This window comes from Ranitomeya variabilis, chromosome 5 (assembly GCF_051348905.1).
Source record: "Ranitomeya variabilis isolate aRanVar5 chromosome 5, aRanVar5.hap1, whole genome shotgun sequence".
Classification (NCBI taxonomy): Eukaryota; Metazoa; Chordata; class Amphibia; order Anura; family Dendrobatidae; genus Ranitomeya; species Ranitomeya variabilis.
Window position 1 is genome coordinate 312,053,989 of NC_135236.1, and position 24,090 is coordinate 312,078,078.

At 47.3% G+C, this 24,090-nt stretch overlaps 1 protein-coding gene across 6 annotated transcripts in view; it reads right to left on the reverse strand.

Moving 5' to 3' along the window:
* Nucleotides 1–19,785, reverse strand: part of UPF2 (UPF2 regulator of nonsense mediated mRNA decay) — a 124,572-nt gene extending 104,787 nt beyond the window's left edge. Inside the window, exons 1-3 of one of the 6 annotated variants that reach the window (XM_077264579.1) lie at nt 19,680–19,785; nt 12,328–12,674; nt 10,428–11,207 (exon numbers count right to left, since the gene is read on the reverse strand). In XM_077264579.1, the coding sequence (XP_077120694.1) occupies nt 10,428–11,207; nt 12,328–12,656 (1,109 nt within the window). In that variant the 5' untranslated portion in view covers nt 12,657–12,674; nt 19,680–19,785. Of the gene's footprint in view, nt 1–10,427; nt 11,208–12,327; nt 12,675–18,821; nt 18,845–19,333; nt 19,469–19,510 lie in introns of those variants that run through there. The other 5 variants (XM_077264577.1, XM_077264582.1, XM_077264578.1 and 2 more) reach the window with 5 other exon arrangements.
* Between the last annotated feature and the right edge of the window lie 4,305 nt (nt 19,786–24,090).

Here is a 24,090-nt window from a genome sequence, read left to right on the forward strand (position 1 = left end):
GTATTGCCTGTCCCTGGAATGGGATGGTCTAGATGACCTGGAGCTACGGTGTCTCTCCCTAGAGGGGGATGACCGTGTGCTATGGGATGACGCAGATGGATTTGATCTATTGGTCCTCTTGCGTCCTGGCCTAGACGTGGATGTGCCAGGGTCATCTTGTTCCTGAGTCAAGCTCTCCCTTTGCCGGGTAACGGTCATAGCCGAGGCATGACCCTGCAGAGCCTGAAGCAATGTGGAGGTTAGGTTATCTATAGACTGCATCATAGATTGCGATATCTGAGCAGCCCATTCCGGCGTGGCATTAGACACCGAGGCATTGGCAGGGGCTTCTTGGGGCTCTGACGCATTAGTTTGTATACAGTTCTGGCAATGCGGGTACATGCTGCCACTGGGGAGAGCGGTCCCCCAGGCTGTGCAGAATGCATCATAGCAGTTCTGCCTGGTTCTCTTGGACCTTGAGCCCGGCATAATGCACAGAGTGCAGAAGGGCTGCCGGCAGAGGACCTTACAGGGGTAGAGAAAACCTATAGGGGAGCCTTATAGGTAATATGGATTCACAGCTGAGTAAAAAGCCCAGCTGTGATCTTACCCCACCAGTGTGCCCCTAGGTCCAGCGCCGAAGATCCACAGTCCTGTGCCCTCCGGAGACCGGCTGCCTGGTCCTGCAGACCGGGAGATGCAGGGTTAATCTGCAGCAGAAAATGGCTGCTGAGAAGGAGAGGAAGGGGGAGAAGGGGGCGGAGAGCTGGAAAAAAGGCGGCAAGGCTGTGTAAAAGCGCGCCCTTTCTGTCTCGATCCACCCCCTTTATGACACTATAGAGTGTCATATTTGTCATCCGGGGGGCGGGCCGGGGGGGCGGAGGAGGCGGCGGCGGCTTCAGCTAGGCCGAAGCCGGGGCCTAAATTAGATGCCTGAGGACCAGAAGGGCTCCAGACCGGCGCGAAAGTCCAGGAGGGGGTCGGATCTGAACCGGACCCCCCGGATTTAAAGGCAGGATGGCGGTGGGGCTATAAGCGGAAGGGGGAACCCAGTTGGGGTCTCCCTGAGGCAGTATAGAGCTGGTGCTGCCACAGAGACAGGGGTGCAGGGAGCCCTGTTTCTGTCTGTGCCATGCCTGCCTGCACTCCCCCCCGGCCCCAACAGGAGCCCGCAGCTGGGCTGGGGTCCCTGGATGCAGGCGCAGTGTGCTGGCCCATTGCTGGGAGCTGTAGAATGCTGCCTGTACAGGCCCTACCTGAGGTGTCTCAACCTAATTCCCCCAGAGGGGGATTAGGGAGGGTGCTGTTGTCACACCTTCAGGTGCCTTTATCCTCGCCTCGACCTCAACCCAGAAACCAAAAGGAATTGGGGAAGGAGGGGGGGGGGGTTTCGACTTCAAACCAGCACCCGAGGGACTGGGGAAGGAACAACATGGGGAATAGCCATCTCTACTTCAACTGGGCACCCCATAATAGGGGGCCGGGGAAGGAGCCATGTCGAGCGTCTCACAGGAGACCCTCTTTTCTTCATCTGTAATCCCGTCGGAAAAAACGGAGTAAAAATCTTTTAGGTGTGCCTCCTATGCGACACTAAGCAAAAACTGGGGAATGCTGACGCCGTCCAGGGGTGTATACTGCAGAGGAGGAGCCACAGTTAATCTTTTTCAGATTATGCATAGTGTCGCTAGTGGACAGCAGCATAACACCCATGGTCCTGTGTCCCCCAATGAGGCGACAGAGTAATATGGATTTTTGTGCACTCACCGTAAAATCCTTTTCTCCGAGCCATTCATTGGGGGACACAGACAGTGGGTGTATGCTGCTACCACTAGGAGGCTGACACTAAGTGATACAAAAAAAGTTAGCTCCCCCCCTGCAGTATACACCCTCCTGCTGGCTCTCAGCTAACCAGTTCGGTGCAAAAGCAGTAGGAGATCAATAACAACATATGAGAGCATAGTATGTCAAATCATATATGAGAGTATAGCACGTCAAATTATACATGTTATAAAACAACCACAAGCTAATAACAGGGTGGGAGCTGTGTCCCCCAATGAATGGCTCGGAGAAAAGGATTTTACGGTGAGTACACAAAAATCCCTATTTCTCCTTCGCCTCATTGGGGGACACAGACCGTGGGACGTCCCAAAGCAGTCCCTGGGTGGGAACAACATCAGATCAGGCCCTGTGTCACCGCTAGTTACAAGTGCGCCACTGCGGCCTGCAGAGTGCGCCTGCCCAGACTCACGTCTGCGGAAGTCCAGAAAGTATAGTGCTGCAAAAGGTGCATGCGGACAGGATGAACCCGCGAAGCTGACAGACGTGCTTTGCTGACGCCTGGTGTCTGGAACCCAAGAAACCTCGACTGATGGAGTGGAGTGAAAAAAGGCTGACGTCTAACACGGAAGGACTTGTGGATGTGTAAAGAATTCACCAGGCTAACATGGCCGAAGAAAGAAACGGCTAAGGCCTTCCTGAAAAAAGCGCCAAGAAGCTCAAATGAAGGTGTTCGTCCTCTCGAAGGACGCCGTCCTCCGCACGTACCTACTCAGGGCTCTCACATTGTCCAGGGTATGGGGAACCCATTCCGTTTTGTGGACTGGAGCCGAAAGAGAAGAGGGAAGAACGATGCCCTCGTAACAGTGGAAGTAAGATACCACCTTGGTAACAAGGGACGGGGACGGCCTGAGGAAAACCTTGCCTTGATGGTAATAAGTAAAAAAGATCTGAAGGAACAGAGCGGCCAGCTCCAAAGACTCGTCTGAATTGACTTGGACAATGCAGATCTCCCAGGACCACTGGGGGCCTTCCTGCTTCCTAAAGACCCTCGGAGCTAGTGGAAGAGGCGAGATGGAGCTGGTATCCCAGAAGAACTAGAGTAGGCACTGTGATGGCTTTTGGGTCTCGAGTCCGGACCATGAACTCGAGTGCATTGGCGTTCAGTATGGATGCTATCCGATCTACATCTGGAGTGTTCCAGTGAAGGCAGATATGTTGGAAGACTTCCGGATGAAGTTCCCACTCACTTGAGGTGAGACACTGGCGGCTGAGGAAAAAAACAAACAAAAAAAACTGCCGCCCAGAGTTCTACTCTTGGGACGAGTACTGCCGAGAACACCAAGTGATAGACCTTGGCCCATGAGAGAGTGAGGTACGAAAGTCAAGGTGCCTGACCGCGGGTACCTGGTAGATAATAGAAGTATTGCACAGCCGTGATAATATCCAACTGAATTTGGATGGGGAGACCTGCCAGAGGGCATTGGGCCTGCTGTAAGAGCAGAGGTACTGTTGGGATCCCAAGAAAAAAAAAAGATCGGGAGGCTGGATTTCCGAGATAACCAGAGACCTTGAGCAGTGTGGTGACGCTCTGTAGTCACTAGCAACCATTGAACAGGGAGAAGGGATCTTCCCTGGACGAGAAAGATGTTCAGCGATTACCCTCTGGAAACCTGTTTGACCTGCAGAAAAAAAACAAGCGGAGCGAAGGGAACTGCCTCCATTGCTATTATCCCACCCAAGGAGCCACATAACAAATCGGAAGGAATGAGGGCAGGTACGGACCGGGGCTGAAAATCAGCTCTGTCTTGAGAACCCGCTTCTTTTAAAGACGTAGCAGAAGAGATAGTCCACGACCAGACAGGCCGTTCTGGCTTTTGCCAGAATTGCCGGATGGCCATTCCGGCCCGAAATGTGGGGATGAGTGACCAAGTGCAGGGGGCTCCCTGTTGAAGAACCACGGCCTTGTCTCAAGAGAGGATTCCAACCCTCTGGGGGTGTCCAGGATCATCGTTAATAAGGATAGATGCCAGGCTGGAAACGAGGAAGACCTGTCTAAGTCTATCCGCCAACCCAAGTGAGGAAGGGTATCGTAAGGTATATATAGACGGGCTCAGCGTAATCCTGGAAGAATGGCTGGAAGTCGACCAGATAGGGCAGGATGGCCACGCACTCAGAGTGCCAGAGGGACATGACCGCCACCACGATAATGGCGAACACTCTGGGAGCAGTAGCAAAGCCGAAAGGTAAGGTCGTGACTTGTGAAGGTAAGCATCCCGAATGCCGATGGATGCTAGAAAAAAACTCCACCTTTTCCCATTGAAGTGATGGCCGAGTGGAGGAACTCTATCCAAGAAGGAGGACCTTTTTGAAGCTTGTTAGAATTTAGAGGTCCAGGATCGGTCTTACTTTTCAGTCCTCTTTTGGAACCAAGATCTCTTAGATCTAGCCTGTCTTGGACAACCCTTAAGCTGTGGGTTGGATCTACACTATGTTCCAAATTATTATGCAACTGACATTTTTCTCGGATTTTCCTAAATGGTTGGTGCAAATGACAGTCAGTCTAATAAAAGTCATCACCCGTTATAGTATACATCGAATGTTATTGAATAAACCTCCCAATGATAACAGTATAATCTCCAAAATGAATAAAAACGTAAAATGCACTGTTCCAAATTATTAGGCACAGTGGAATTTCTAAACATTTGGTATGTTTTAAAGAACTGAAAATGCTCATTTGTGGAATTTGCAGCATTAGGCGGTCACATTAAGTGAACAAAAAAGCTATTTAACTCCAAAACATCCTAACGGGCCAAGTTACATGTTAACATAGGACCCCTTCTTTAATATCACCTTCACAATTCTTGCATCCATTGAACTTGTGAGTTTTTAGAGAGTTTCTGCTTGTATTTCTTTGCATGAAGTCGGAATAGCCTCCCAGAGCTGCTGTTTTGATGTGAACTGCCTCCCACCTTCATAAATCTTTTGCTTGATGATACTCCAAAGGTTTTCTATAGGGTTGTGGTCAGGGGAAGATGGAGGCCACACTATGAGTTTATCTCCTTTTATGCCCATAGCAGCCAATGACTCGGAGGTTTTCTTTGCAGCATGAGATGGTGCATTGTCATGCATGAAGATGATTTTGCTCCTGAAGGCACATTTCTGCTTTTTATACCATGGAGGAAAGTTGTCAGTCAGAAACTCTATACAGTATACTTTGCAGAGGTCATTTTCACACCTTCAGGAACCTTAAAGGGCCCTACCAGCTGTTTCTCCATGATTCCGGCCCAAAACATGACTCCTCCACCTCCTTGCTGACGTTGCAGCCTTGTTGGGACATGGTGGCCATCCACCAACCATCCACTACTCCATCCATTTGGACTATCCAAAGTTGCTCAACGCTTATCAGTAAACAAGACTGTTTGGAAATTAGTCTTCATGTATGTGTGGGCCCAATGCAACCATTTCTGCTTGTGAACACTGTTTAAGGGTGGCCGAATAGTAGGTTTATGCACCACAGCAAGCCTTTGAAGGAGCCTACACCTTGAGGTTCGAGGGACTCCAGAGGCACCAGCAGCTTCAAATATCTGTTTGCTGCTTTGTAATGGCTTTTTAGCAGCTGCTCTCTTAATCCGATGAACTTGCCTGGCAGAAATCTTCCTCATTATGCCTTTATCAGCATAAACACATCTGTGCTCAGATACAGCCACAAATCTCTTAACACTACAATGATCACGCTTAAGTTTTCGGGAAATTTCTAATGTTTTCATCCCTTCACCAAGGCATTGCACTATTTGATGCTTTTCGGCAGCAGAGAGATCCTTTTTCTTTCCCATGTTACTTGAAAACTGTGACCAGCTTAATAATGTGGCACATCATTTTTAAGTAGTTTTCCTTTAATTAGAATCACCTGGAAAACCAATTATCACATGTGTTTAAGATTGATTTCAGTGATACATTAAGCCCTCAGACAATACCATTCACGAGTTTATTTGAAAAACAAAACAATTAAATCTTTATGACACTTAAATCCAATTTGCATAATAATTTGGAACACAGTGTATAGGACACTTGCGATCCTTTGTTTCAAGGTAGGGAACACCCCCAACTATTCGCCGAATAAGCGACCACTCTAAGGGCGTGATGTCAAGAGGTTTTTTTTTTTTTTTAACACAGAGTATGCCTCCGTTCTCTGATCCATAAAGCCCTTCTGAATGAAATGGCATTCGCTGCAGACAGCGCCGTGCAACTAGCAGCATTGAAAGAGGCGTGCATCACAAAGCCTCCCGCTCACGAGATTTGATTGGCCAGGTGTACTGTCTCCGGAAAGAGAGAGAACTAATCTGAATCAAATAAATATAGACCAACACTGAAACTATCACTAACAAAAGCAACACAGACTAAAAACCCTGTGGTGGGGTGTATAGCACATTTACATAGGACACTCCTATGTGTTGCGGACACTACTCCAATTTTTTTCTGTTATTGTGAAGCAAGGAAGCTAAGGTCTCCGGCCAGTAGACCATTGGTCTGGCAACCCGTGCGGGCTAAGGAGAGGTAAAGCGCTGAACTCGATGCCGCAAGACAGAACGAGTCATTGTCTGACAGTCCATGGTATTTTTAAAAGATGATCCATCAGGCAGGGATACTGGTAGGTATAACACAGAGGTTAAGCTGCCAGGTAGCAAAGTGCGCGGCTGCATCCGCCAGGTGAGGAAACAAGCCATCTCCTGAGTTGCTGCCGTCATTGAACGTGCAGAGATAAAAGGATGAACTCTCAATCCACCATCCCCTTAATAGGAAGGTGGAGAGGAATCGTCCGCCACCACGCATCGTCCGTTAAATAGTGGCGATGCAGAGGGGAACTGCTCGGACGTCAAAAGGAGGGCATCTGTACATCCACAGAGTTCAAGTCCCTGGGAGGACCGGGTTGGCATTAGGCCCAGCTAATGAAGAGTATACGTGGAGGCGACACTCCATGTGCTCACTTGATGATGGTGTGAGATCGGTATCCTTTGAAGGACCCGTCGCCCAGCGTACACATGGAAATGACACTGCATGTGCTCATTTGATAATGACGAGAGGAGATCGGTGTCCTTTGAAGGACCCGTCGCCCTTAAACAATTAAACCAGGCATGTCATCTGGTGTCGCTTCAAGAGGCTTCTGTTTCTAGAGCAAGACCATTTGCGACTGCTCACGGTAAGGCTGGAATCCTGGACTCCCATGCTGTATAAACACCAGTGTTTTCCACTGCGCTACTATGGTGCTCGCCAGTGAATCGCTTATCCAGATGCTCACTGTCCAGGAAAAAAGGCAAATGCACTACTAGGGAGTTTATCTCCGTTTGGAGAAAACCTGCGTGATCTAGAGCAGAACCATAGTCCTTGTGAATCGACAGAGATTGGTTGATGGCCAAAATAGGCGAATCCAGCTTGTGCTGAGGCTTTTGAGAGTCCAGATCCAAGGTCATCTCCGATTCGGAGTCTAGTTCACAGCAAATCATTGGTGAGGGAAATCAAGAAGCGAAGCTCCTGTTTTTGAGACGCCTGTACGTTTAGAATATTTGTGGCCTTTGCTAGCCGACGGCCCCCGTGTAGGAGAGGATCCATTTGTATTGGTCCTGCGAGCACTCCGAACCACAGCGGGTTCAAATAGGGATACAATCTCTTGGTCAGAGAAGCCATGGATTGCAGGCAGTGACGAACTTAGAGGAACTAGGTATTCTGGGAAAAAAGACTGGGATCGGCGGAGGCGGAAGGCTCCTGCGCTCATTTGAACTAAATACACTGACTGGCTTCAGGCTGGTTATGAGCCTTTCAGACCATGCTGGTGATGTGCATTTAAGACCAGGGAATGCTGGTCCTGTGCCTTTAAGAGCAGTGAATGCTGGTCATGTACCCTTAAGACCAGGGGATGCTGGTCGTGTAACTATAAGACCAGGGGTTGCTGGTCGGGAGCCTTTAAGACTAGCTCTAGGACCAGGGAATACTGAACATAGCGCTCATGCTGGTGGTGCGTTTATGCCGGTCGTGTGCCTTAAGGCCAGCTTTATGGACACAGTTTTTTAAAACTATTATCCACCTCTGCTGCCAGATGGGGTTGTGGGGAAAAGAGCGGGGACAGGGATGGAGCGGCGTCTCCCTACCCGGTTCCTGAATCCCCCGTCAGCGTTGGATTAGATTCTCCAGCGCTGAAAAACACCGCCAGGACAGATGCAGCAGCCGCTTCCGGATGTACACAGCTTGTGTCCGGAAGCGGCAGGGGGATGATAATGGCCGCCGAGAATATGGCGTGTTCTCGTCCTGAGGGAGAAGCGCCTGAATAAGGGGGTGGAGCCCTACGCGCAGCCTAGCATGGGCGGAGACTCCAGGTTGCGGCCTACACGAAGCCGAAGCCGGGGGCTAAACTTTTGGTGCCGAGCGAGAAAGAAGGGGAAAAGACCCGTCGCTTGCAAAAAAGGATAAAGGGGGAAAAAACGCCGGTTGCTCAGAGCCCTCCAACCGCTCAAATCCCAGCACTTACCTAGGAATCTGCTGCAAGGCAGAGTATGCAGCTCTGTTCAGCAGGTCATTAAGAAGGGATCCTCTGCTGTTGCTGCTGTTTGGACGGTGCAGGGATAGAGAAAAACCTCAATCCATCTTCCCTTTAGCAGGAAGGTGGAGGTACCATCCGCCTCCTTGTACCATCTGCTTTTAATAGTGGTGGTGCAGTGGGGGCTGCTCGGACGCCACGCTGGAAAGTGCCTCTGAACAGCCGAGGTAAAACCTGGTGGGCAGGGCTGAATGTCCGGCAATAGGCCTGGCTGCAGAAGAGGATACTGGAGGTGCCACTCCAGTGCTCGTCTGATGAGGGGGGAGATTGGTGCCCTTGAAGGGGCAAGTCGCCCCTAGAATCAGCTCAGGCAGTGGCTTCCCACGTCGCAGGAGAGGATACGGAGAGGTAACACTCCTATGCTCGCCTGTTGATGGTTCGGGGAGATCGGAACCATGAAAGGATCCGTCGCCCCATTCGTCCGTTGTAAAAGGTAAAAAGATAAAAGTAAAGAGTTCTTTGGGTCTGAATAGCAGACCCGTCCGTGTGCCTCCTACGGACACTAAGCAAGAACTGGTTAGCTGAGAGCCAGCAGGAGGGTGTATACTGCAGAGGAGGAGCTAACTTTTTTTGTATCACTTAGTGTCAGCCTCCTAGTGGCAGCAGCATACACCCACGGTCTGTGTCCCCCAATGAGGCGAAGGAGAAAATATAAACGTTCAAATCACCCCCTTTTTGCCCCAGTCAAAATAAAACAATTAAAATAAATACATATATTTGGTATCGCTGCATTCACAAACACCCGATCTATCAAGATATAAAAACAATTAATCCGATCAGTAAATGACGAAATGAGAAAAAATAAAATTTAAAAATGTCAGAATTATGTTTTTTGGTCGCTGCGAATTGCAATAAAATGCAGATGACAGGCGATCAAAAGATGGGATCTACCCAAATATTGTATCGCTAAAAACGTCAGCTTGAAACGCAAAAAATAATTCCTCACTCAGACCCAGATCCCAAACAATGGAGACGCTACGGGTCTCAGAAAATTGTTTTTTTTTTTTTTACAAACTTTGGATTTTCTTTTTTCAGCACTTAAAGGGAACCTGTCACCCCCAAAATCGAAGGTGCGCTAAGCCCACCAGCAACAGGTGCTTATCTAAAGCATTCTGGAATGCTGTGGATAAGCCCCCGATGTATTCTGAAAGATGAGAAAAAGAGGTTAGATTATACTCACCCAGGGGCGGTCCCGATCCGGTCCGATGGGTGTCGCGGTCCGGTCTGGCGCCTCCTATCTTCATCAGATGACATCCTCTTCTTGTCTTCACGCTGCGGCTCCGGTGCACTTTGTCTGCCCTGTTGAGGGCAGAGCAAAGTACTGCAGTGCACAGGCGCTGGGCCTCTCTGACCTTTCCCGGCGCCTGCGCACTGCAGTACTTTGCTCTGCCCTCAACAGGGCAGACAAAGTACGCCTGCACTGGAGCCGCAGCGTGAAGACAAGAAGAGGACGTCATTGTAAGAAAATGGGAGGCCCCGGACTGGACCGCGACGCCCATCGGATCAGACCGCCCGCCTAGGTGAATATAATCTAACCTCTTTTTCTCATCTTTCAGGATACATCGGGGGCTTACCTACAGCATTCCAGAATGCTGTAGATAAGCCCCTGATGCCGGTGGGCTTAGCTCACCTTCAATTTTGGGGGTGACAGGTTCCCTTTAAATACTGTAAAAAAAGAACCTATACATGTTTGGTATCTAAGAACTCATAATGAGCCGAAGGAATCATAATGGCAGGTCAGTTTTAGCATTTAGTGAACAAGGTAAAAAAAAAATAAAAAAAAATGTGGAACTCCACTTTTTTTTGCAATTTCATCGCACTTGTAATTGGGAAGAAAGGGAGCAAAACAATGGAAACGCAAAAACTGAAATATGCCTGGTCTTTAAGGGGTTAATCATGGCATCAACTTGGGACCGGCAACAGTTCTCCTGACCCAAGCATAAGCATACGTGAACCTGTTAAGTTCTGGTGAGGAGAACCATGGCAGGTCCAGACATCGTGGTCCTTTCCTTGGAGTGTAAATGTTGCACATGTGAAACCAGCTTTGTCCCTTGGCTTCACAGATGTACCCAAGCCATACCTGTTCTGCCGTTCTATGTTCTGCAGCTCCCGGTGGTCCCTCTTCAGATGCTTTGTTAGAGAAGTGAAGTACTCCTTCAGCAAGTTCTGAAAAGGCTGCTGCTTCTCTGGGCTGATAATCTCACTAGGTGGGAAGTTTAGATTAAATTTATCAGATGCACACTTGACTTTTCTTGGAACCAAGCCAGCAATGTCATCACCACAGTGACGACAGAAGCTTATGACCACAGAAACATGAGTGTGGGTCTCCCGATCAGCATTTATGATGTTCTTCAGTTGTTCATAGATCAATGAGAGACCTTCTTTATCAGTGAAAATACCAATTATGGTTAGTTCTGCAATGAAGCGCAAATCTGTTCTCAGTTTAGTAATGTTCGGGGTTTTATCTTCTTTGCGAGCTTCAAAGTGCTTCTTCCAAACCTGAAGCAGAGACTGGGCGAAATCGGCATATCGCTGGTGGAAGAGAGAACACAAGTGCACTGCGCAGTTAACATCAGAGATTTTTAGCTTTGCTTCTACTATCGAAGCTGCGGCTTCTGCAATGTACTTGCTTAGGTTAAGGCCATTGAAATCATGGGACAAGGAATCTCTTTGCTGCTCAGTTATGGTTCTTAGTTTCTTCACAAAGGCAGTGTTTTTCTTGAGACTGGAATCCAGACGGCTGAAAAAGTGTTCTTCAGGACGATGCTCAGAAGCATTTTGATTTTTGCTCCGCAGCTCTTTTCTGGCCTGATGTCTTTCCCAGGCTTCCTGGTGCAATTGATGTGCTTCTTCTTTCTCCCTGCATCAAAAAAGATTTATATGTCACATTTTATTCTATGTTAAAGTGATAAAAACTATAATACTACTCCATTAATGAAAAAATAATCTTAGCTGCTAGCTGGCCTGCACCCTGAAACTTCACAAACACGAGGGTGAACCTTTCTAAATAAATACATTCCCTATAAAAAAAAAACATGAATATATTTAAACGATTTGTCTGCTACTTAAGGTACCTTCACACGAAACGACTTTGTAACGATATCGCTAGCGATCCGTGACGTTGCAGCGTCCTCGCTAGCGATATCGTTTAGTTTGACACGCAGCAGCGATCAGGATCCTGCTGTGATGTCGCTGGTCGCTGAATAAAGTCCAGAACTTTATTTGGTCGTCCGATCGCCGTGTATCGTTGTGTTTGAAAGCAAAAGCAACGATACCAGCGATGTTTTACACTGGTAACCAGGGTAAACATCGGGTTACTAAGCGCAGGGCCGCGCTTAGTAACCCGATGTTTACCCTGGTTACCAGCGTAAAAGTAAAAAAACCAAACAGTACATACTCACCTGCGCGTCCCCCAGCGTCTGCTTCCTGACACTTACTGAGCGCCGGCCCTAAAGTGAAAGTGAAAGCACAGCGGTGACGTCACCGCTCTGCTGTTAGGGCCGGAGCTCAGTCAGTGTCAGGAAGCAGACGCTGGGGGACACGCAGGTGAGTATGTACTGTTTGTTTTTTTTACTTTTACGCTGGTAACCAGGGTAAACATCGGGTTACTAAGCGCGGCCCTGCGCTTAGCAACCCGATGTTTACCCTGGTTAACCAGGGACCTCGGCATCGTTGGTCGCTGGAGAGCGGTCTGTGTGACAGCTCCCCAGCGATCAAACAGCGACGCTGCAGCGATCGGCATCGTTGTCGCTATCGCTGCAGCGTCGCTTCGTGTGAAGGTACCTTTAGATATTGATGTCCTCTGGAAAGGTCATCCATATCAGATTGGTGGGGGAGCACACTGGGCAGTTGCTATCAGCTCTGGCGGCGGCCAGATGTATACAGTGCACAGAGTCGTACCTATTAAACTGAATTTAGCACATTAAGAAAAGGCATAGGAGGAAACCCCAACCTAGAATATTTGGCCCCTATGTACTTACTTTACTAGGGCAGCAGCTTTTTCTTGATGACTCAGTTCTTCTTCCCGCTTTTTTCTTTCCTCCTCTTGAGCGCGTTTTTCCTCCTCCACAGCTTTTCCTGATTCCTCCTCCTTCTTCCTACCATCCTTCTCCTCCTTCTTGCGTTTGTCATCTTCCGTTTTTTTCTTCTTCTCTTCTGTGACCCTTGATGCGTCTTTCTTGCTTCCCACCTTTAGCTCATCTTTCGCCCTCTCTCTAACACCTGCTGCCCGCTTATCAGAAGAGTCTTTGGAAACACCTGCAGAATCTTTCTCTTCCATGTTTGATGGATTCTTACGTTCTGCTGGCATTATCTGAACAATGCAAACCTTTGAAGAAAAAGTGAAAGACACATTTCTGAAATAAAATCGATTTGGAAATATAACAAAAATCCTGTAAATTTCACGCTGTGGCATAAAGACCATATAATGTTTACCCAAATAAACGAGCGTGATTTACTGTATTCCTCCCAAAAAAATGTGTCCACAACATAAAAGTATTTGATCCCTTGCTGCTTTTGTAAGTTTGCCCACTGACAAAGACATGACCAGTCTATAATTGTAAGGGTAGGTTAATTTTAACATTGAGAGACAGAATATCTACTATATAATTGTCTAAGGGGTACTTCAGTCTGTCCCGGATATTCATTGGTCGCGGCCTCTGTCTGTCACGGAAATCCAACTCGCTGATTGGTCGTGGCAAAACAGCCACGACCAATCAGCGACAGGCACAGTCCGGCACCAAAATGGCCGCTCCTTCCTCCCCGCAGTCAGTGCCCACTCCATAATCCCCTCCAGTCAGCGCTCACACAGGGTAAATGGCAGCGCTAACGGACCGCGTTATGCCACGGTGTAACGCACTCTGTTAACGCTGCTATTAACCCTGTGTGACCAAATTTTTACTATTGATGCTGCCTATGCAGCATCAATAGTAAAAAGATCTAATGTTAAAAAAAATAAAAAATCATTATATACTCACCTTCCGCCGCCTTTCCCGCTCCTCGCGACGCTCCGGTGACCGCTCCATGCAAGCGGCAGGTTCCGGTGCCAAGGATGGTATGCGAGAAGGACCTGCCATGACGTCACGGTCATGTGACCGCGACGTCATCACAGGTCCTGCGCTCATACCAACCCTGGGACCGGAAGCTGCCGCGTGCACCGCACACAGGGCCAGGACTTCAACGGGCCTTCGGAAGGTGAGTGTATGTTTATTTTTTATTTTAAGTCTGTATACTACGTGGCTCTGTGCTGTATACTCCATCACTGGGCAATATACTACATGGCTGGGCAATATACTACGTGGCTGGGCGCAATATACTACGTGGACATGCATATTCTAGAACACCCGATGCGTTAGAATCGGGCCACCATCTAGTCAAAGATAAACTCCAGAAAATCACATTGTATAAATTATATAAATGTATTTGCATTTTGCAGTGAGAAATATGTATTTGATCCCCTACCAACCATCAAGAGTTCTGGCTCCTACAAACCATGGAATTGTTGATCCATTCTGAACGGGAGGGAGGGTCAGTGTCTTTCCAATGTCTTGCTATGAGACTTTTAGCTGCATTAAGGAGATGGGATATTATAATACAGGTACTATTATGTTGATGTTGAGAATGAATGTTAAGAAGGATTAATTGGGGTGTTAAAGAGAATAATATTTTCAGAGGTTTCTCTATATGTTTATGTATAGTTTCCCCAAAAGATGCAATTTTAGAACAACAATTAAACCAAATATGGGAGGGTGATCCAGATATCAGATTGTATCTCCAGCAGTTAGGCGAGTAGGAATTATTGACTTTGTTGGGAATATCTGGGGTCTTATACCATCTCAATATGATTTTGTAGTATAACTCTTGATGTTTAATTGAAGGAGAAATTAAGTGTATATCTTCAATGTTCTTGGTGGCGTGCCTTGAGATCTGCTGGGAAAAGGGAACTTTGTATACTGGATTTAATGGAGTGTTTCATTACTATGATCATGATGACCTATCCGCCTGGTGAGTCATCAATATCAAATCGGTGGAGGTCTGACATCTGGGACCCCATCAGCTCTGGCAGCAACCGGCAATAAATAGTTGTGGAACATAGCACCATTGCTTCATCGTCGGATAAGTGGCCGCTGTCGGGCACTGCAGAGAGCGCATGTTCGAGTGAATAAATGCCAGTCTGTAGCACCTAGCAGCGGCCACTAAACAGTTCACAATACTACGGTGTTTAGCTGCACAACAATTTACACCAACTGCATGAAGAGTGGAAAACAGCCTATAGGCGTGGGTACCTGGGATAAGACCCAACCAATCTGATATTCATGACCCATCAGACAGATAGGTCATCAATATCATAGTAATGATCACTCCATGAAATCTAGCATGTCCGTTACATTTTATTTGCCCCCGCCCAGAGAAAGGGGGGTTAAACTTGCTTAATCCCTTGCTACCCCGGAAAGGGTCTAGTAGCATTCATCTGCTAAATGCGAGCTTCTGGCAAGAGAATATATTAACCCCTTTCTGACATCAGACAGACTATCCCGTCCATGTGACTCGGGCCAATGTGACCTTGGACGGAATAGTACGTCTCAGCGATTGGCCACGATCACGGGGGATAACGGCTGATTGCCACCGGGTGTCAGCTGATTCTGACAGCTGGCACTAGGTGCCAGGAGTGGTCACAGACCGCTCCTGGAACTTTAACCAACGAAATTCTGCCATCGAAAACAATCGCAGCATTCCGGTTGCCGGCACAGGGGCTGACAATCCCTCTGCCTTTGCATCGGAGACTCTGCGGTGTGACGACATCCGGGTCACCAGAGCTAGGAAATTCTCTGCGCTCGCTCTGGTGATCATGCACGCAGTGTATGATCACCAAGTCTCTCTCTGTCAGTGCAGCGCTGACAGCTTATATGGCATGCAGATGCTGCTTCATCTGCAAACTATAGAAAGGATGAGCCTGCACAAAATGATTGTCCCATAAGTGGGACAAAGAAAAAAAGGTAGAAAAAGAAAAAAATATATATTTAATTGTAAAAATATATATATTTTTTTTAAATAAAAAAAATAAAATTTATTCTATCAAATAAATATTTTAAAGAAAAAAAAATCTAAACAATAAAAGTACAATTTGGTGTCGCCGCATCCACAGCAACCCGACCTATAAAACTATACCACTAGTTAGCCCCTTTAGTGAACACCATAAAAAACAAAACAAGGCAAAAAACAATGCATTATCATCATACTGCCGAACAAAAAGTGGAATAACATGCGATCAAAAAGACAGATAGAAATAACCATGGTACCGCTGAAAACGTCATCTTGTCCCGCAAAAAACGAGCCGCCATACAGTCATCAGCGAAAAATTTTAAAAGTTACCGCTCATAGAATAAAGGGATACAAAAATAATTATTTTTTTTAAATAAAATAGTTTTTATTGTATAAAAGCGCCAAAACATAAAAAAAATGATACAAGGTATGGCTGTAATCGTACTGACCCAAAGAATAAAGCTGCCTTATCAATTTTACCACACATGGAACTATATAAACCCCCCAGAAGAAATTCATGAATTGCTGTTTTTTGTTCATTCTGCCTCCCAAAAATCAGAATAGAAAGCGATCAAAAAATGTCATGTGCCTGAAAATGCAGGAGAGTTTACACACAGGGCAGTGAAGGCAGTTTCCCTGACTCCGACTCCCCAGCCCTGGTCACTACTGAACATGTACATAAAGTGCAGCACAGATTCATCTCAGCTAAAAGCAAAGATCCTGAGATCAGAAAGAGAAGACATTTCATAACTTTCACAAAATATTATGAAAATATTTACAGCACATCCTGCTGCAATGTACTACTGTACCCAATGTAGTATATATTTCAGGAGTCAGAGGTGGTCTATTTTATACCAACACAACCAAAATGGACCCCGACCCCAGGACTCTGACTCCACAGCCCCAATTACACTGCATTAAAGAATTACAGTGGGAGTAGGATTACGGTACTATAAATCCCATCCTTTTTTAGGACCTGTAAGGCTACTTTCACACAAGCGTCGTGTGACGGACGTCGCAATGCGTCGTTTTGGAGAAAAAACGCATCCTGCAAAGTTGCCCGCAGGATGCGTTTTTTCTCCATAGATTTGCATTAGCGACGCATGGCCACACGTCGCATCCGTCGTGCGACGAATGCGTCGTATTTTGGCGGACCATCGGCACAAAAAAAGTTACATGTAACTTTTTGTGCATCGTGTCTTCCATTTCCGACCGCGCATGCGCGGCCGAAACTCCACCCCCTCCTCCCCGGACCTTACAATGGGGCAGCGGATGCGTAAAACTGCATCCGCTGCCCACGTTGTGCTACATTAACACACTGTACGTCGGGCCGACGGTTTGCGACGGCCCGTACCGACGGACTAGTGTTAAAGTAGCCTAAGGCTGGTTTCACACTAGCGTTTGGCAGGGCTGAGGACGAAAGCTTTCTTCCTCCGTGAAGGCCCGCCCACTGCCGCGCCTCTTCCTTCTGCTCCGTCTACATGCGTACTCTATCTTTAACATTGGGTATGCAGGCCATATGTATGCGGATGCCTCCACATGCGTCGTCTTGACGCTGTGCTTACCTTCACCTGTTGCATTTTGTTGCGGTCGGCGTAGCTTCAAAACGAAGCATGCGGAGGCATCCGCATACATTCGTATGGCCTGTATACTCAATGTTAAAGATAGGGTACGCAGGACATGCAAACGTAGGCGGAGCTGAAGCAAGAGGCGTGGCAGTGGGCGTTGCTTCACGGAGGAAGAAGGCTTTCGTCCGCAGCCCTGCCAAACGCTAATGTGAAGCCAGCCTAAGACATTGTTTTTGACGCTTAATATTTATCCTGCTTCAAAAACGCACTCTAAAACCTAATTGTGACCCATCCTTGGGATAGGACATGAATATTAAATTGGTGGGGTCTAACAGCCAACACTCCAACTGGTGAACTGTTAGCTGCTGGAAGAAAACAGTCTATAAAGACAAAAGATCAAACACTGTAGTGGCTGCTGCTGGGTACTGCAGAACTGCTCCTACTGAAGAAAGTAGTGGTGTGGACAGCATGGGTGTTTAGCGGTTAGCACTGTTGCCTTACTGTGGGGTTCTGGCTTCAAATCAGGGCCAACATCTGCAAGGAGTTGTATGTTCTGGGTTTGCGTATACCGCTTTCCTCCCACAGTCCAAAGGCATACTGATAGGGAATTTAGACTCAAAAGTCTCAATGGTGACAGCGATGATAATGTCTGTAAAACGCTGTGGAACATGATGCGGCTAAATAAGCAAAACATAATCTGCACTAGCCGCTAAACAGTATACAGTGTTTCACTTCATGCACTGTTGTGCGTTATATTGCTAACTTATTCTCTGTATAGCTCATTGATATAAAAGTATTGGAAAACGCCTTTAGTCAGTATTTTACTTGCGGTCAGCATTATTCTTGCTATCAAATTAAAGGGAATCTGTCACCCCAAAAATCGTATATGAGCTAAGGCCACCGGCATCAGGGGCTTATCTACAGCATTCTGTAATGCTGTAGATAAGCCCCTGATGTAACCTGAAAGGTAAGAAAAACAGGTTAGGTTATACTTACCCAGGGGCGGTCCCGCTGCGGTCCGGGTCCGATGGGCGTCACGGTCCGGTCCAGGGCCTCCTAGCTTCATACGATCCCGTCCTCTTCTTATCTTCCTGCCGCAGCTCCTGCGCAGATGTACTTTGTCTGCCCTGTTGAGGGCAGCGTAAAGTACTACAGTGCGCAGGGCCTCTCTGACCTTTCCTGGCGCCTGCGTACTGCAGTACTTTGCTCTGCCCTCAACAGGGCAGACAAAGTACGCCTGCGCTGGAGCGTGAAGACAAGAAGAGGACGCCATCCTATGAAGATAGGAGGCCCCGGATCGGACCGCCCCTGGGTGAGTATAATCTAACCTCTTTTTCTCATCTTTTAGGATACATCGGGGGGCTTATCTACAGCATTCCAGAATGCTGTAGATAAGCCCCTGGTGCTGGTGGGCTTAGCTCACCTTCCATTTTGGGGGTGACAGGTTCCCTTTAATACTCGCACGCTACGTGCATATACACCCACTAAATGAAAAAAAATCTAGGGTAATGGGAGTGCTTCTATCAAAGGGAACCAGTCACTGGAATCATGCTGCTATGGACAGTATGCATCAGAGACTGCAGCCAACTATGTTTTACTCTGAAACATGGCATTTCAGGGAAAGCAGTGTGACTTGCCAACTGAGGACTATAGGGAGAGATCCGACTAGTCTGACGCAGCCCCGGCCGGCTTCTCTCTGCCCGGCTGTGATTGATCAACAGGTCTTTCTCATGCGTGCACACAGGGAGAGACCGGTAAGTCACCTGGAGCGGGGCAGGGAGAAGCCAGCCGGGGCTGCACCACAGTAGTCGGATCTCTCCCTATAGTCACTGGCCAGTCTCAAACTAGGTTATCCATAGACATACCTGTTTGACATCGGGGTTCTGATTCACATTGCCTGTGGATCAGGCAGCATAGATCTAGCGACAGGTCCCATTTAACAGAAATCTTGACCACAGAACGACCATTTTACTGTGAAAAGTCCAAAAGACCGTCCCGTCATCCAGACCAGAACGCAGGGTTGGCCATATAATATACACACTGGCCCATTCCCTTGGATTGCACTACCACCCTAATAGGCCACCATCTTGTGCAATGTTGGGTGGTCCGATCACAGAGGGCTAGCGGTTGGTCAATAGGGTCTGTAGCTCATATGTGGCTCAGGTCAGAATAACAGCACTCTAGTGCTGGAGGAGAAATGCCGCCTACTACAGGTCTGTACACCGCTGACTAAGGCCATCTCTACAGCCCGAGTAATGGCGCAGGAGGGCCCCCTCCCCTAGGGCCCATGGGCAGCAGGTGCCACCAGTGATGGGTGCTGGCAGGCACTAGCCTCCTGGCACCCCCGAGGGCTGCCGACACGGCAGCGGTCACACACCTGTCACACCCCCGGGCACGTCGCAGTAGCCCATGTGCGGCCCAGGATGTGACAAGGAGGACACTAAGCGAGAACCACAGACACTCCCACCAGTAATGCCTCGTACTGGGCGAGGGGGCACACGGGCACCGCGGCGAGCAGTAACGGGAGCCCCGGAGCGGCCACCGAGCCGTTTACCTTTGAATTTGTAAACACTCCGCTCCTAGCACGACTCCAGCACTAGGACCCCGCCACACAGCTGCCTGCAGGGCGCCGGCCAGCAGCCCGCACACAACACGGGGCTCCTGAGCACCATAACCCAGCGGGACACTTCCGCCGCCTGAACGTGCTGCAGTACAATGCTTACCGAGCTGCACGTAGAAGCAGCTACATTTATCAGGTGCCTGCCTGTGGACAGGCAGTGAGGCAGACGGCTATCTGAAGGCCCCCTGCACTGTATGTGCTTGTAGGTGGCCGCAATGTGAAGGACGCGGAAGTCACCGAGTGTGGCGCTGTGTGCTGTGCCAGGCTGCTCCTCCAGGGGGAGACACTGGCTGCAGGACTAGCTCGTCAGCACTAAGCATGTAAAAGTGAAGCATCTCATCTCTCGGAGGCTACTACAGTCCTGCTACTAATGAGGGGGCTACTATTTAGGGGCTGTGGGAGGACCGTCAAAAAGTATTTTGGCTATGGGGGATCTCAATAGTGTATGACAGATCTGTCATACTGCGTGGGGAGGACCAGCTTACTGTGTAGGATGGTTGTGGTGGACATCATGCTGTGTAGGGTGGTTGTGGTGGACATGATACCTTCTGGAGGTCTATGGGATATATTATACTATGTTGGGGGTTGTGGTGACCATCATATTGTATAGGATAATTATGGGGAACATCATACTCTGTATGTGTTGCGGGGTCCTCATACTGTCTGGGGGGCTTTGGTGGACATCAGACTTTTTATAGGTTCCTGGGGTGGACAGCATACTGTGTAGAAGGCTGTGGTGACAATTTTAATGTGTGATGTGCTGTGGCGCATCATACTTTGTGTAAAGTTTGTGAGAAAATCATACTGCGTGGGGTCATCACACTTTGTGGGGGCATAATATTCTACGGGGGTCATGAATGGGGTATCATAGTGAGTGAGACCACTCAGGGGCTTCAGTAGGAGTAAAATAACTGTCTAAACGCTGCAATACACTTTCTTCTACGTTTCTTAAAATGTTGGGAGATACAGTTAAGTCCATATATATTTGGACAGAGACATTTTTCTAATTTTGGTTATAGACATTACCACAATGAATTTTAAACAAAACAATTCAGATGCAGTTGAAAATCAGACTTTCACATTTCATTTGAGGGTATCCACATTAAATTGGATGAAGGGTTTAGGAGTTTCAGCTCCTTAACATGTGCCACCCTGTTTTTAAAGGGACCAAAAGTAATTGGACAATTGACTCCAAGGCTATTTCATGGACAGGTGTGGGTAATCCCTTCGTTATGTCATTCTCAATTAAGCAGATAAAAGGCCTGGAGTTGATTTGAGATGTGGTGCTTGCATTTGGAAGGTTTTGCTGTGAAGTAAACATGCGGTCAAAGGAGCTCTCCATGCAGGTGAAACAAGCCAACCTTAAGCTGCGAAAACAGAAAAAAACAAGCCGAGAAATTGCTACAATATTAGGAGTGGCAAAATCTACAGTTTGGTACATCCTGAGAAAGAAAAAAAGCACTGGTGAACTCATCAATGCAAAAAGACCTGGGTGTCCACGGAAGACAACAGTGGTGGATGATCGCAGAATAATCTCCATGGTGAAGAGAAACCCCTTCACAACAGCCAACCAAATGAACAACACTCTCCAGGAGGTCGGCGTATCAATATCCAAATCTACCATAAAGAGAAGACTGCATGAAAGTAACTACAGAGGGTTCACTGCACGGTGCAAGCCACTCATAAGCATCAGGAATAAAAAGGCTAGACTGGACTTTGCTATAAAACATCGAAAAAAGCCAGCACAGTTCTTGGAGAACATTCTTTGAACAGATGAAACCAAGATCAACCTCTACCAGAATGATGGAAAGAGAAAAGTATGGCGAAGGCGTGGTACAGCTCATGATCCAAAGCATACCACATCATCTGTAAAACACGGCGGAGGCAGTGTGATGGCTTGGGCATGCATGGCTGCCGGTGGCACTGGGTCACTAGTGTTTATTGATGATGTGACACTGGACAGAAGCAGCCGAATGAATTCTGAGGTATTCAGAGCCATACTGTGTGCTCAGATCCAGCCAAATGTAGCCAAACTGATTGGTCGTCGTTTCATACTACAGATGGACAATGACCCAAATATAAAGCCAAAGCAACCCAGGAGTTTATTAAAGCAAAGAAGTGGAATATTCTTGAATGGCCAAGTCAGTCACCTGATCTCAACCCAATTGAGCATGTATTTCACTTGTTATAGACTAAACTTCAGACAGAAAGGCCCACAAACAAACAGCAACTGAAAACCACCGCAGTGAAGGCCTGGCAGAGCATCAAAAAGGAGGAAACACAGCATCTGGCGATGTCCATGAGTTCAAGACTTCAGGCAGTCATTGCCAGCAAAGGGTTTTCAACCAAGTACTAAAAATGAACATTTTATTTAAAATTATTGAATCTGTCCAGTTACTTTTGGTCTCTTTAAAAACAGGGTGGCACATGTTAAGGAGCTGAAATTCCTAAATCCTTCATCCAAGTTTAATGTGGATACCCTCAAATGAAAGCTGAAAGTCTGAACTTCAACTGCATCTGAATTGTTCTGTTTAAAATTCATTGTGGTAATGTTTATAACTAGTGTTGAGCATTCCGATACCGCAAGTATCGGGTATCGGCCGATATTTGCTGTATCGGAATTCCGATACCGAGATCCGATACTTTTGTGGTATCGGGTATCGGTATCGAAACAACATTAACGTGTAAAATAAAGAATTAAAATAAAAAATATTGCTATACTCACCTCTCCGACGCAGCCTGCACCTTACCGAGGGAACCGGCAGCGTTGTTTGCTTAAAATTCGCGCTTTAACTTCCTTACTTGAAGTCCCGGCTTGTGATTGGTCGCGCGCCGCCCATGTGACCGCGACGCGACCAATCACAGCAAGCCGTGACGTAATTTTAGGTCCTTCAGAATTTTAAAATTACGTTCCGGCGTTGTGATTGGTTGCGTCGCGGTCACATGGGCGACGCGACCAATCACAAGCCGTGACGTCACGGGAGGCAGGAGACGCGCGCATTTTAAAATTCAGCAACGTGTAGATCCTCTGTACTTAGCCTGGCCATCACACATACTATATACCATGTGGTTGTCTTTGACACCATATATAGTTTCAATGGTGTGATCGCTGAAGCTTTTATCACTTCGGTATTTACATTGCTGTTTGATTAAATCACTATTAGCACTTTATGGGGCATTGAATTTTTACTCTACTGTTATAGGTTGTATGTGCCAGGCACGTTTTGTGTCCTGTTTATTGGTTATCCATTTTTTTCTCATTTTAATGTGCACTTCATGTTCATTTTAATTGTTCTTCAATAAAAATATTTATAAGGATTATACTCGGTTGTGCTGTGGTTTATCCACCTGTGGTTGTTAATGTTCCTTGAGTTATTTGTCCTTTAATACGTTTCTGGGCATTTGTTGGTTTTTGATACTGCGTGGGCTGTGCAATATACTGCGTGGGATGTTATATACTGCGTGGCCTGTGTTATATACTGCGTGGCCTGTGTTATATAGTGCGTGGGCTGTGCTATATACTACATGGGCTGTTATATACTACGTGGGCTGTGCTATATACTGCGTGGCCTGTGTTATATACTGCGTGGGCTGTGCTATATACTACGTGGACTGTTATATACTACGTCTCTGTGCTATATACTACGTGGGCTGTTATATACTGCGAGTCCTGTGTTATATACTGCGTGGGCAGTGTTATATACTACTTGGGCTGTGTTATATACTGCATGGCTGTGCAATATACTATGTGGGCTGTGTTATATACTGCGTGGCCTGTGTTATATACTATGTGGGCTGTGTTATATACTTCGTGGCTGTGTTATATACTTCGTGGCTGTGCAATATACTGCGTGGCCTGTGTTATATACTGCGTGGGCTGTGCTATATACTACATGGGCTGTTATATACTACGTCTCTGCTATATACTACGTGGGCTGTGCTATATACTGCGTGGCCTGTGTTATATACTGCGTGGGCTGTGCTATATACTACGTGGGCTGTTATATACTACGTCTCTGTGCTATATACTACGTGGGCTGTTATATATTGCGAGTCCTGTGTTATATACTGCATGGGCAGTGTTATATACTACTTGGGCTGTGTTATATACTGCGTGGCTGTGCAATATACTATGTGGGCTGTGTTATATACTGCGTGCCCTGTGTTATATACTATGTGGGCTGTGTTATATACTTCGTGGCTGTGCAATATACTGCGTGGGCTGTGTTATATACTGCGTGGCCTGTGTTATATACTACGTGGGCTGTGTTATATACTTCGTGGCTGTTATGTACTGCGTGGCTGTGCAATATACAACGTGGCCTGTGTTATATACTGCGTGGCTGTGCAATATACTACGTGGGCTGTGTTATATACTGCGTGGGCTGTGCTATATACTAGGTGGCCAGTGTTATATACTGGCGTGGGCTGTGCTATATACTGCATGGGCTGTGTTATATACTACGTGGCCTGTGTTATATACTACGTGGCTGTGCTCAGCCATAGCAGCCCCT